At 37.3% G+C, this 13985-nt stretch overlaps 1 protein-coding gene across 1 annotated transcript; it reads left to right on the forward strand.

Moving 5' to 3' along the window:
* Positions 1-626: 626 nt before the first annotated feature.
* Positions 627-13382, forward strand: LOC122061527 (ORM1-like protein 3). The gene is made up of 3 exons (XM_042624815.1): positions 627-927; positions 5183-5331; positions 12947-13382. Exons 1-3 carry the CDS (start codon positions 709-711, stop codon positions 13083-13085), a joined length of 507 nt encoding a protein of 168 aa, XP_042480749.1. The 5' UTR covers positions 627-708; the 3' UTR covers positions 13086-13382.
* The last annotated feature ends 603 nt before the right edge of the window (positions 13383-13985 follow it).

Below are 13985 nucleotides of genomic sequence, written 5' to 3' on the forward strand. Positions count from 1 at the left end.
TACTTCAAGAAAGACATGGTATCAAGATTCAATGTATTTCTCATATGTATTCATATATTTCCACTATGGTCTCTGCTTTTTTCAAAATCTTATTTTACTACTTAATGAATTCAGATTGGACTTTTACCCAAAAAACAATTGAAAGTAGACTCAAATTTGATAGGTAAACAATATACACAAATTTTCAGCTCCACATGGATTGCCATATAATAATTTTAGAACACAAATTATTTCCTTTGGTCATCGCGTCTGATATTAAATTTCTAAAGAAGGTTTCCCCATCATGGTAATATAGAGGGATAAGGGAATCTCACACCAATGATGGCACGAAAAATAATATAATCCTCTTGGATCCATATATTTATTTTATTTTTTTAAGGTGCAAGACCCATATGCTAATTTTTTTTGGGGGGTTGAAGACCATATATGTTCATGATAGAAAAAATATATATAATACAGAAAAACCAGGAGAAAATTTTTTTCCCATAAATTATTACACTTTTTCTTTTTTAAAAAATTTCGTGCCGAGAACCCTTTTGCTAATTCCAAATTTCCAATAAAGAACGATAGTTTTTACAATAAATAAATAAAATAAACAAGGATGTCCAATAAACAACGAATAATTTGTGTTATCTCTTTCTCTGCGACTACGAGAGAGAGAGAGAGAGAGAGAAAGAAAGAGGTTTCTTTCTATTTGATCTCTAATTAATGGTTGATGGATTAAGCTTCACATCCAGAAGAATGGGGAAACTGTACGTAAACGCAGTGCCCCCTCCCGATCTGAACAAGAACACAGAGTGGTTCATGTATCCAGGGGTTTGGACCACATACATCTTGATCCTCTTCTTCTCATGGCTTATGGTGCTTTCTGTCTTCGGTTGCACTCCTGGCATGGCTTGGACCATCGTTAATCTCTGTCATTTCGTCGTAAGTTTCATCTTCATCATACCTTTCTCTCCTTTTTTTACTTTTCTTATTTCTTTAATTCTAGATTTGATGTCACACTCGAAGTTTTCTTCTTTGTAATATTGGGATTCTGGTTTCTGTTTTCGTGATCTAGGTTTCTTGGGGCTTAGGTATGGGTTAAATTATTTGCTACTTTTGATTCATTTGCTTTAATTAGTTATTTTGTTTGTCACTTGGATTTAGGGTTGTGTTTTTGTATTTCTCACGGAGGATGGGGTTATGCTATAGAAATAGATCATGTGGATGGTTTGACGAATTTGTGCTACGAGTAGATCATCTCACATGGGGGGGGGGGGTGGGGTTTTGAGCCATCTTTTTTTTTTTTTTCATTGGAGTACTGGAAGTAATTAGTTTGTAGGCGGATCAACGATGAATTGGAGGTTTTTATGTTATCAGGTTCTCTTATAGTAAAGACAATGTCTTTTTGATTCTTTGATACTAGTGCACCAGCCGTAGCTTGTTTGCAGTAGTACTTGTCTGATTTCATTTCAAGTCCTATCTAATTATATGGTTTGCTTGGTTAACCTTCACCACGCTAGGAGTACAGGGTAGCACACTGGGTTAAAAAGAGATATCTATTTTGTTATAGTTTTATTTTAGAGTTGCAAGTTGATTATACGGTGTGGAGTGTTGTAAACCAGAATGTTGACTGTAAATCTGTTTCTAAAATATCAGAAAGATATATATTAATCAAATTTTTTTTTTTGCTAAAAGGCTTTGTCATTGCACTTTTATATTTTTGTTTCAAAATGATTGTGACTTCTTAAAATCACGATCTTCATTTGTATTTTAGAGCTCAAAGAAACCACAAGATAACGTAGAACCAGAATCACAACTGATGCTAATCCCATGCAGGATCTCAAAATCTGGCTGAGTTCAGATGGAGCTGAAACTTGGAGTAGATGAAGATCCTATATGGGTTAACAAACCCTCAAAATATGAGACAACTCTGATGGCTGAATTGAGAGTTATGTTGCCGTCATAAAGTAGGAAACTTTTGACAATTTTCGATATCTTGAGATTTCAGCCTTCGATGAACCTCAAATTTGGAGCAAAGATCCCTTGTGTGATGTCCAAATATCCTTCGAAAAATGAGCCTCAACTGATGGCTAGTTGGGAAGTTATGCTCGAAGAATGAAAAAGGAAACTTTATGGAAGTTCTGCAGAACAACAGCTATAGGTCTTCAAACTGGCCTTTTGATGGAGCTTTTGGACTTTAACAAGCTTACTTTGATTACTTAAACATTCTCTAACATCAAACAAATAAAAGGAAAATAATAAAAGAAAGAGAATTTGATGAAGGGGTTGAGAAGGGTGGAATAGAGTCAGGATGGTTATCTCACCCCTCAAGTTTTGGGTATTTCACCCCTCAAGGCAATAGCTATCTCAGCCAGAGTAAACACTCAATTTTCATAAACTTCAATCTTCTTTCACTTCTCAATTGATTAAAGCATCTCCTTATAAAGGGGTGAGTTCAGCTTACAATTAGAAAGTAACTAAATAGGAAACCAACATAGACTTTCCTAATAACGAACTTGTTAACAAAGTAAATATAAAAATAGAAACTCCTATTAATCTAATATCTCTTAACAAATAATGCTGGCTTGCTAACCAAGAAAAACCAAAAAAGGAAATAACTCTTGCTGCAATCGATATGCAGATCTTGAATTATCCTGGACTTCTTCCTTCCAAATCAGATGGGACAGTTGACATACTTTTAGAAGATCCTTTTGAAGACCAAAACTTTATGAGAAAAATACTGTTCACGTGAACAGTAACACTAGTTATGGAAGCTGCTGGATAGGCTAGATCAATGGCTGCTTGGGCTGGCTGTTTGGGCTCTTCTAGAAGACCAATTAGGGAAGTAAAGTATGCACTATTCAAGGGGCATCTATGCTGGTTCGATGGCTGCAGGAGTGGACCAGCATAGCTGCAAAATTGGGGCCAACAAGGCTGGCTCGATGGGACGAAACAAGGTCTAGCTTGGGACAGAACTGAACCATGTTTTGGTCAGTTCGAGTCCTCCTTTTGATAGCCCTACCTTCATAACAAGATGCAGTGATATTTTCTGTTAAATTAATAAATAGTTATCACTTTGCATTTTCTCATTTTCGGGCATTGCATACTGGAATTTAAAAATTAATTTTTATTAGTTTAAGTTTATGTTTTTCTTTTCAATTTGATAACAATTGAATGAAATAAAATAAATAAATAAAGACGTGTTGGATTGGCACTACATGGATAATCTATATAAGATAGAATAAAAAAATGTGGATATAGAATAAATAAGGAAGAAATAGGAAATTATCTCTAGTTTTGTTCAATAATTCAATATCAATAAATAAGCAAGCTCGGCCTTGTTTGATGGTGGAGTCCCAACGAAAAAACACCTGGTTGAGGATAATCTGCCTTTTTATAGATCCAATTATTTCATCTATTCGATCGATCTTTCTTCTATAACAACACATCTTCACAAACCAAAAACTACGAGATCACTCCTTTCATTTTGGGTGTTGGAGGGAAGGTGAGTGAATCATTAATGAACCCATCTCATTTGTCGAGTCTGTCTGATCTGATATTTCTATCAAGCTTAAGTTCTATAACAAGGTATTAACCTACGGATCTAGTCCCTCATTTTTATTTGTACTTAATTGGTTAGGTCTATGGATCTAGAAATAATATAGAAATCGGAATAAGTCTCTTGCTCGAATGAAGAAATAATAAATTGTATGTTTCTGGATTATTCCGGATATCTCAGTTGGTTAAATTCCAAACACTTCTATCCTTTCGAGAAATGCCCGAAAGAGTAATTAATATTATTTAGATTTTGATTTCGAAATGAAAGAAATTTTAAGTCAAATTTTTTTAGAAGTTTCATGTCACCCATTAATACAACACCCATTATTTGATTCCAAATTCAGGGAAATACTGATTGTACCCTCTTGAAATTCTACTAATTCACCTGCCATTACTTCATCAAGACCAAGAATATGAGCAATGCCGTCGCCTACTTGAAGTATGGTGCTGGTATTCACAATCTTTACTTTTCTATTATATTGCACGAAATGTTCACAGATAATATTACTAATTTCATTGGCTCGAATGGTTACCACGAGTCTTTTCTTTATTTTTTGGAAGAAAAAAGTATAGGTACGTATTGTATTGTATCGGACCTTATCGATACGATTCATGGAATTTTTAAAACCCTTTTGTATTGATATGTATCCTACGATACATACCGATACACCAGCTATATGATACGCACCGATACTCTATAAAAAATTAAAAATCGAGGTGAAATGTACATTTCGGTATGTAGCATGATTCCTATTAGTGTGTATCGACTACATACCGATACGGTGTGATACGGCCATATGATGGCCAAGATGGGTCATTTTTCAGAAAAAAATGAATTTTTGAGGGATTTTTGTTCCAAAGTTTCTGTCAGCCATTTTTCTCTCTAACTAAAGTGGAACTCAAGGTTGAGAATAAGGATTTTACATTTATGGGACAACTACAAACCTTGGATTCTTAGTGCGATACTCTCAATTTAGTGTTTATGCATAATACATGTTATGTATAGTTTTATTTTTTGACTATTTTATAAAAGTGTGTTTCTTATCCATTTATGTGCATATCCTTAGCATATCTCCAGCATATCTCCAATACGATACGATACCCTCCGATACGTATCTTAATTTTGGCCGACCGATACAATGACCGATACCGATACTTTAATCCTTGAGTAAGACTAATCAATTATTTTCTTTCATCGCCCCAAACATACCAATATTAGCATTGACGATGCGTAAATGTAACTCATTGTTCAAACAACTATTCAGAGTTCCTAGAGCTCCTTGTAAGTCTTATTTTGGTCCGGCACTGCATTCTGGAATTTGAGAATAACTCTTTATTAGCTTGAGTTAATGTTCCTTTTTTTCAGTTTGATAGAGAGTCTATATTATGGCTTAGTTTCGTTCATGACCCTTTGCTTTCTTCTATTTGGCACTCTAAAGTATCAATTTCTATTTATTCCCTCTTGTTCATGAGCTGGATTGTGTTATTGACTTCTTGTATTCTATACTAAAATTTTATGATATTTGTTTGAAAAGAATTTTGATCTTGCTTTTAATGTTCTAATATACTCGTTCCTTTTTAATTTCCATTCCTCTATGTATCTTGATTGAGGGTTGGTGGCTTGGTGCGCTTCTTTCAGGTCACTTATCACTTCTTCCACTGGAAGAAGGGAACACCATTTTCTGAAGATCAGGGTATATATAATGGATTGACTTGGTGGGAGCAGATGGACAACGGCAAGCAGCTCACTCGCAATAGGAAGTTTTTGACTGTTGTACCTGTGGTGCTGTGAGTATTTTTTATGACATGAACTTTAATTTTTGCATTCTTAAAGTCATAAAATGGCTCTGAGAAATTAATTCATGGAGAACCCCCAAATGGATCCTTGGTTTCTTTATTTGTGCAACATATCAAACCCTAGCCTGTTTCATAATTTTTTGAGAGCCAACAACCCGTTGTGCATTCCCAATATGAACGTAGCATGCATAAAATTTAGAGTCACCAAATGGAAAATGTGCTTCTTGGATTAGTTCTGAGACCAAATATTTCATGCTTTGAGGTTTTTGGGAAAATGGTCATTTAGTAGTCACAAATGTGACCAACTCTCTTTGACAAGTGAGGTTAATTTTGAAAAATTATTGGATGTGGATAATCTTCACAAAGTGTACTTCAAGACTCTTGTAGATTGAAGTGGACAGCGTGGTTTAAAACTAATGACCTGCTGAAGTCATGACTCCAACTTCTGGGCTATTGTTTGGTGTAATCTAGTTGTATTGGCCGCTTTAAATGTGTCATAATTCCAAATTTAGGTTGAATCCTATCTATCTATATATATATATATATTAAAAAAAAAACTTGGGGGGGTGTTGAAATGAGATTAAGGGGGATGCAAATCTTCCATAGGTGAAATTTATGAACACAAAATCTCAGTGACATCTTAGATCCTCCACAATTTTTTTTAGGGAAAGGGGATTATCTTCCAAACAACTTTGGGTAAATCAATTATTTTCATATTGGAGTATGAAAAAAAAAAAAAATTCCCATATTTGGTAATCAATTTTTCCTTGACTGTTCAAATCTAAAATATTGGAATTTTGAGATTTGATTATGACTTTTGAGAAATATATGAATGCGGTTGATTTGAGCTAAGTAGTGTAGATATGATGTATGTGTGTGAGTGTGTGTTGGGGGGGGGGGCATGGTACTGAATTCCCAATTACAACTAAGGGCCCGTTTGCTAACGTTTCTGCCGTTTCTGTTTCAAGAAACGGCAGAAACAGAAATTGCTGTTTATGGAACCGGTGGGCTTTGGCAATGGATTGGACTATACGTCGCTGGGATTTGATAATCATCTCCGTCCTCTTGCTCTTCATCTCCACTCTATACTTTTCTGTCTCCTTCATCATCTCCATCTTCATATTCTCTATCCGAACAAACCCTTCCCCAAATGCTCTAACCACCGAGGCCAATTCTGAAATCGGGTCAACTCTGTCTTCCTCCTCCCCCTCCTCATCCATCCCGAAAGATTTTCTCTTGCGAAACATCGGATTCCTTAAAAACCTAGAAGCCCCAGGAGGCCCTGCTACTCCACCGCCACGACCACCATCATTCCACTGCTGAGCATACGGTGAGGCCATTGGTGGTCGGCGAAGTATGTGATTGATGCTTCGAGATTTATTAGCTTCGTCGTCGTCATCGTCGTCATCATCGTCATCGTCTTCGTCTCCGTCTCCGTCATCGTTGTCTTCATAGTCATCGTCTCTGTTACGATGCAGATCGATGGCGGCAATGGGAAGGGCCCCGATCGGGAATGGCCCAAATTCCATCCGTTCCATGAGGTTGAAGTAAGGCCAAAGAGAGAGAGACGAACATTTCTTGTTTGAGCGGTAGCGCTGGCAAAGCTTCTCCATCTTGTGGCGGCACTGAGTAGCAGTCTTTGAGAGCTCCTCGTAGCCGCACCGAGCAGCGACGGTGATGAAGAGGGTGACGAGGAAGGTGTTCCACCAACGAGATGAAGAAGGGTCCGTAGTTGCAGAGCTCCCCGTGGTCGGGTACGCAGGAGAAGCAGTGAAGCTTCAATGTTTCAAGAGGAAGGGGGTTCTGCAACGTTTCACGCAGGAGAAGCAGTGAAGCTCCCTGTGGTCGATCGATTGTTTGTACCCCAATTTTGTTTCGAGAAACGAGCGAAACAAGTAAAACTTGTTTCGTCATTCATGTTTCTTGGAGCATAAATTGTTATAAATTTCAATTTATGTTTCAAGAAACAAGTGGAACAGAACACTTTTACCAAACGGTATTTATGCCGTTTCTTTGTTTCTGAGAACAAGAAAACACAAAAACACGTTTCTGGTTACGTTATCCCAATTACAACTAGGTTACATGAAGGATGAGCTTTATGCCCTTGTTTGTTTGCGCTTGTCATGGATGATTTAACTAGAGACATTCAAGATGAGGTTCCTTGTTGTATGCTTTTGGCTGATGATATTATTTTGGTGGATGAGACAAAAGCAGGGTGGAGGGATGGTAGGGAAGGGAAGAAATCCCTAAGATAAGCCTTATAGTTGCAGGTGAGAGAGAAGAATCACACAAAGAAGAGGGGGGAGGAAGAAGGATCGCACAATTACACATTAGCCTACAGGCTCTTCACCAAACTAAACTCAATTCATCTTCTCAATCTTTAATTTGTCCATTGGTTACAACCATTATATAGGAAAACAAAGACAAAAAGAAAATCAACTGAAATAGGAAACTATCTTAACAAAGTAAACCGACTCTACTCCCAACTCCTACGCACTTAGCATCCTGAAATGAACAAGATAAAATAACCATATTATTTTCCTAATTAAAATAAACTACTGAAATCCTACGAGAACTAAAAAATGGACCCGGTTCATCTTTGTTTGGATACCTAGATGGGTTTGGATTGGTCCAAGGCTGCGCACTTGCATCACAAGGATTAACGCCAAGTTAGTGTTATGAAGATTAACTTTGGAATCAAAAGGTTTTAAAATTAGTAGAATGAAGATGGAGTGTATGGTGTGTAGCTAAAGTTATACTAGGATGGATAATGCAGTGGTCAAAATTGATGAGAAGGAGATTCTGCAAAGTGATTATTTTATGTATTTAGGTTGAATCATAAACAAAGAAGGTGATGCTTCATAAAGAATTAAAATAGGATGGATGAAGTTGAGAGGTGTGTCTGGAATGTTGTGTGATTGATGTATTATTTTAAAACTTAAAGGAAAATTTTATAGGACAATCAGTTTACTGGCTATGATTTATGTTGCCAAATGATGGTGCCAAATGTTGGGTACTTAAGAAGCATCATATAGTTGAACTCAATGTAGCAGACATGAGGATGTTAAGATGGATAGGTGAAAAAACTTAGGAAGGATAAAATAGGGAGTGATCATATTAGAGCTGATTTAGGAGTAGTTCCAATACATGATAAGCTATGACATAGTCGTTTGAGGTGGCATGACCATGTTCAACGGAGGCCTTTGGATGCTCCAGTATGGATGAGTGATTTGATTTAGATTGAAGGATCGATCTAAAAGAGCTAGGGGCAGACCTAAACTGACCCTAGGAGAAGTGGTGAGAAAAGACGTGCATAACTTAGGCCTTGTATGAAGTGTGACCTCGAATAGAGCTGATTGAAGGGCTATGATTCATGTAGCCGACCCCATTTAGTTGGGATAAGGCTGTGTTGTTATTGTAGTGCAGATATGTTATATGTTATTAATGTTATTATTTTCTATTTCCTTTATATGTTTCTATGCATTGTTATTATATTTATACGGATTTCATTGTTTCTTGTCCTTGAATTTGGATCAATGTGCTTGTTGGGTGACCTAGGGTCCACAACCAAGTCAATGCGTCCATGCAGTAACCATAATTCTGGAATTCATTTTGTATTTAATTGTTTAAATTAAGAAGAGGTTCTAATGCCTGATCAGATGCACCATGAACTGAGATGAAAGTTTGATGTAGTCATGATGATGAACATTTAATACCCACTCCACTTTCTCGCTCTCTTCCAATGTCTTTCTTAATCAATGACTTTTTTTTTAATTAATTTAATTTTAATTTTAAATGTACTCTTTCCAAGACATTATCAGCTGCTATATTCCAATGACTATTTTTTCCCTTCCCTATATATGTATCTTTTGACTTGAAGAAGGTAGAGTCGATACTATGTATTTTTGGAGCTTTTGGGTGTGCCAGTGAGTCCTAGTGTGAGTTTGAGGTCCTCTGGTGGTGAGTGGGTCACCAAGAGATCCCATAGTCAAGTGGTCCTCACTAACCCTTGTTATCTTGGACTTTTCTTTATTATATAGTTTATTTTGAATCCTTCCCTTTTGAGCTACATCAATGTTTTCAATCAAATACTTTTACATAGAACTATATTAATAGAAGATCATTTAGGGTATATTTATCTGCTTTTGGATGTGGGTTTGCTTACCTCTCATATAAGTTTCTTTGGATAATATATACCACTTTTGTTGCATATCCATCTAGGGAGGGGTTGTTCTCCCATATACTAGGTATATATGCTTGTCAGTCAAGGAAGAATTTTAATAGTTAAAACTAAAAAAGAATTAATTGTTGGAGTTCGAATCTGAGGAGTTGGGGGAAACTGATATGATTAAGAAATTTTTGAATGTGTTCATCAATGAAATCTGGGATAGGTGTATGGTTTAGGGTGTGCCAATTTAAAAGAGAAGAGTTTAGTTCTGGACAATCGGAAGTATGTGATGCTGAAGGGGGAAAAGAAGTTCATGAAATATAGTCAAATAGGTTTGGGTATGCAGGTTGGGGATTTTGTCAAGTATTATGGAATATGATAAAACTATGGATGATTGTAGGATGTTGGATGTGGGGAGCAAGAATTTCTTCAGATATCTTTTAGAAGAAGCACAGAGAGATGCTATCTACTTGAATTGCACCAGCCGAGCTCTAGAAATCACACTTGGAGTTTCTAAAAGCATCAATCAAATCAAATATGGGGAGGCTTAGATTTATCTCTTCACTGGCAGGCAACCAGTAGTCTTAATTCATTCTGTTGTGTAATCAGCTACGTTTACCTTGCATATGGGCATTAACCAATCTGACTTTTCTTGGGACTTCTAGTTTAGGTAAGACTCTTGAAAGAGAAAGGGGGGGGGGTGATGAGGACATCATCGAGGGCTTTAGGACATATCAGAGGAGACGCCGTCGTACACAGCAACATATCACTTGTGGCTAGATGTCTCTTGTGTGGATGCTCTATTTACTTGTGTAGCTTTTTTTATTTTGTTGTATTTTAATTTGTTTAATTTCAAAACTATTACGTACTAAGGTTGCTAGGGAGGTATTGCTGGAAAATTAGTTATTTCTCTCTCTCTCTCTCTCTCTCTCTCTCTCTCTTTTCATTTTGGGATTTAGAACATTGTATTTTGAAAGGGAAGACGAGGAAGATGTTGAAACTTGTGAGATTTCTCCCATTCTCTGTAGTATGACTAATTTCTGCAAACCTTGGAGTGAAGCCAAGCCCCCTTTCTTCCCTAACTCTTCCCTTTTATTACCACCCTCTTAGACACAATGGGGATTCATCTATTAACAGCAAGGTGGCAGCGGGAGAGCAAAGGAAGACTTGTATTGAATTTCCCAAACCTGTCCTGCATCAAAAGGGGGGGGGGGTGGGGGGATAGGGGGAGGAAGAAGAAAGGATATGCAAATCTCAACAAACATTAACATTGGTAAGTTACTTTGGGTTTATTCAATGTCATCTTTGAAGGAGTTTGTTTTCTAGGAGGGTAGGTGAAACAACCTCCTCCCTCCCCCTCCCCTCCCCCTCTCCCTCCCCCTCCAACTTGCTTAGTCTTAAATAATTTTAAAAGAAAGACCACCCGAGAACTATAATATAACTAAAACTTCACGTAAAGCCAGCTAAGAATAATTTTAAAGTTGATGTGCGTAGAGATTAGTGTGATCCATTGGACCAACAATGCCAGTGGGCCACACTTGAGAATCACATACTTAGGGCTTGATCTGTCCTGTTTTCTTGATGTAGGGGAGTTCCTTACATACTCTCATAGAAAGAAAGGCAAACAGGCCACCTCTTAGTGGCCAAGATTTGAATAAAGGGACCTTTTTCCCTTTGTGGGAATGTTCCTTTTTCAGCCCATTTGTGGGCCTATTCCGATGTGGGCTAGTTAGCTAGCTGTTATTTATTTAGTCTTTTTTTTATTTTTTATTTTAAGATGTTTTATTTCAGCTAAAGACCTTTACCTAGTGTAGAGGGTTTCCTTTTAAGTGTCCTTTTTGTTTTCAGTTTCCTATTTGCTATGTACGTATGGGTAGACAAGTCACTTATTTAGCTGGGGAGTCTTTTATTTTAAACAGACTGAATGTAAGGCTTTTGGCCATTTTGATTGAATGAAGAATATTGCCACTGCCTTCGCTGCCGTGAGAGATGGTGAGAAGCTCTGTGATTAGAGAGATTCTGATCTAGGTTTGTCGGTGGGAAATCAAAGGTCATGTCCCCCTCTCCAGTGCCTTTTTTTTTCAAGATTTCTTGTGATCCTGTTAAAGGGGGTTTGATATCTGAACCCTAGTGTTCAGCCTACCTATCCCTCTTGAATTTGGTGTCAGAGTTATGGCTGCATCAGATTCTAACCCTATAGAGTCGGGAAAAGACCATGATTAGGCAACCGAAGGCATGAGTGGGTGTAGCCAGATGGAACTGATTTAATGAGTGGTACTAGCAGACTGGTTGGGGAATTGGCTTTCTTCCATTGCTATCAAAGGAATGTGATGCAGTGAAATGATTGAACAGGAGAGGGGAGGACCTGTCTCTGATTAATATGCTATTTTGTGTGTCAAAGTGATCTAAAGAAAGCTTCCAAGATATTGCCTCACGGAGGACTAACTTGATTAGCAGTGATCGGAAGGGCTGGATGGGCCCCTGAGTGCCCGAAACTCATGGTTAAACATTCATGTGAATGGAGATGGATATGTGAATGTGGTGATTGACAAAGCTTTGTTCCTGGTGTGAATTTTTTTTGTTCCAAAAAAGGAAAGATTCTTGTTTGTGAGTGAGCTTCAGGGTCAAGTATTTAAGTAAACAACTTCAGTACTGCAGTTTTTTTTTTTTTTTTTGGGGGGGGGGGGGGGGGGGGGGGGAGAGACTGTCGGACCAGAAATTAATAAAACTGTGAGCTGTCAGATACTTAGGTTCCCTGTCTTATCTACACGGTGTGAAAATTTCACCCTACTGTGGTTCTTGCTGCTTCATCTTTTAATATATATTTGATGCTAGTGACCAACATAATTTGCAAATTGGTAACTTATATTTGATATTGTGCTGTATGATATGGTGGGTTTTCACTAGTCATTTTGTACTACTTAGCCACTGAAATTTTAATTTGATATGGTAGTTCCGATCTAAAATGTGGAAAGCGGGAAACAATAATAATTGAAAACCAATTATACAGAATCCAAGAAAAACAGGAAGCCAGGGAGTACATAATTGTTAAGACGTTGCCTAGGCAACAAGGTGCCCTGTATCATACATTTCAACTATGATATTAACCCTCCACGTGTTATAAATTTCAACTATTTCTTGTTTGTACCCTTGTATATTCTGTAATCTCATCTTACCCGGCTTACCCCCTTATTTGTATTTTTTGACCTTACTTGCACTTACAAGATTACAAATAGCTGAATTTTTTTGCCCGAGATGTAACATATGGTGCTTACTGTGGCTGCTTTGGCCTTGGCATTATGGTGGTCTGGTCTGTGCTGATGAACTGTTGATAATCTATTTTCTACATTCTGTTATACAAACCTAATGGGATGCCCACTCTTCTGAAGGTGCACCTATTGGAAAACCATTTTTATCGATTCACTGTTTCTGTTGCAGGTACTTGATTGCCTCGCACACAACTGACTACCAACATCCGATGCTCTTCCTCAACACCCTTGCAGTTTTTGTACTGGTGGTTGCCAAATTCCCAAACATGCACAAGGTCCGCATCTTTGGAATCAATGGAGACCAATGATTTGGCCCATATATGACTAGACACTGTGGTTGTACTGTAAAAGCCTTTGATCGTTCATGGTTTATATTCCTGTACAGGAGTCAGGATTGGCTGGGTACTTTACTGTTTCTTTATCCTTTCTTTTTTTTTTTCCTTTCTTTTTTTTTCGACAAGTGAGCATTTTGTTTAGCATTGACTGCTTTTTCAAAGCTATATCTGTCTGTTAGATATAAGAATAATAAGTGTATTTCATATCCTCTGTACAGTGAAATTTCCCCTTCTCCGGGAGAATTTTTAGTGCTGTTATTATCATCTTAACCAAACTCCATATTCAAAGTAGTCTTTTCTTATATATATGTGTATATATATATATATATATATATTTATATCTATTTTAGTTTTTGACGAGGTATAAGCCTTTGGATTTTTGGGAGGAGTGGCGGATGAGAGTGTAAGATAACGTTTGTACCTAAATTATGTTGGAAATACTCTGTCAAATGACTAGACCTAGGAGGTTACCCCAAGCTTAAGTGATCTCAAACTATGAATCGTCTATCTCGCTCCATGTCAATGAAATCGGTAGGGGTGACGAGCACAAGTTCTAATGTGCTCTATTATGATGAAGACCAAATAACAAACATAGACAAAAGACTTCAAAAATGGGATATGCCAAAGATTTCACAAAAAGAAGTTTATGATAAAGACTGGTTTTCATTCGAAACCATCAAAACCATTGAACATACCATCAGCTTCACCCCAGAAACCAAAGAAATTATTCTTTTTGATCCTAGGTCTCTCCAGGATCTTTACCAAAACCACAAATTTAATTATGTCCATGTCGGCTTAGTTCAAGTTGCCAGCAAACCATTTCATCGTGAAGGACTTAACACATCCTTCCTGTTAGCCCTTCGTGACCAAAGA

The sequence above is a fragment of the Macadamia integrifolia genome, chromosome 14, assembly GCF_013358625.1.
Source record: "Macadamia integrifolia cultivar HAES 741 chromosome 14, SCU_Mint_v3, whole genome shotgun sequence".
Classification (NCBI taxonomy): Eukaryota; Viridiplantae; Streptophyta; class Magnoliopsida; order Proteales; family Proteaceae; genus Macadamia; species Macadamia integrifolia.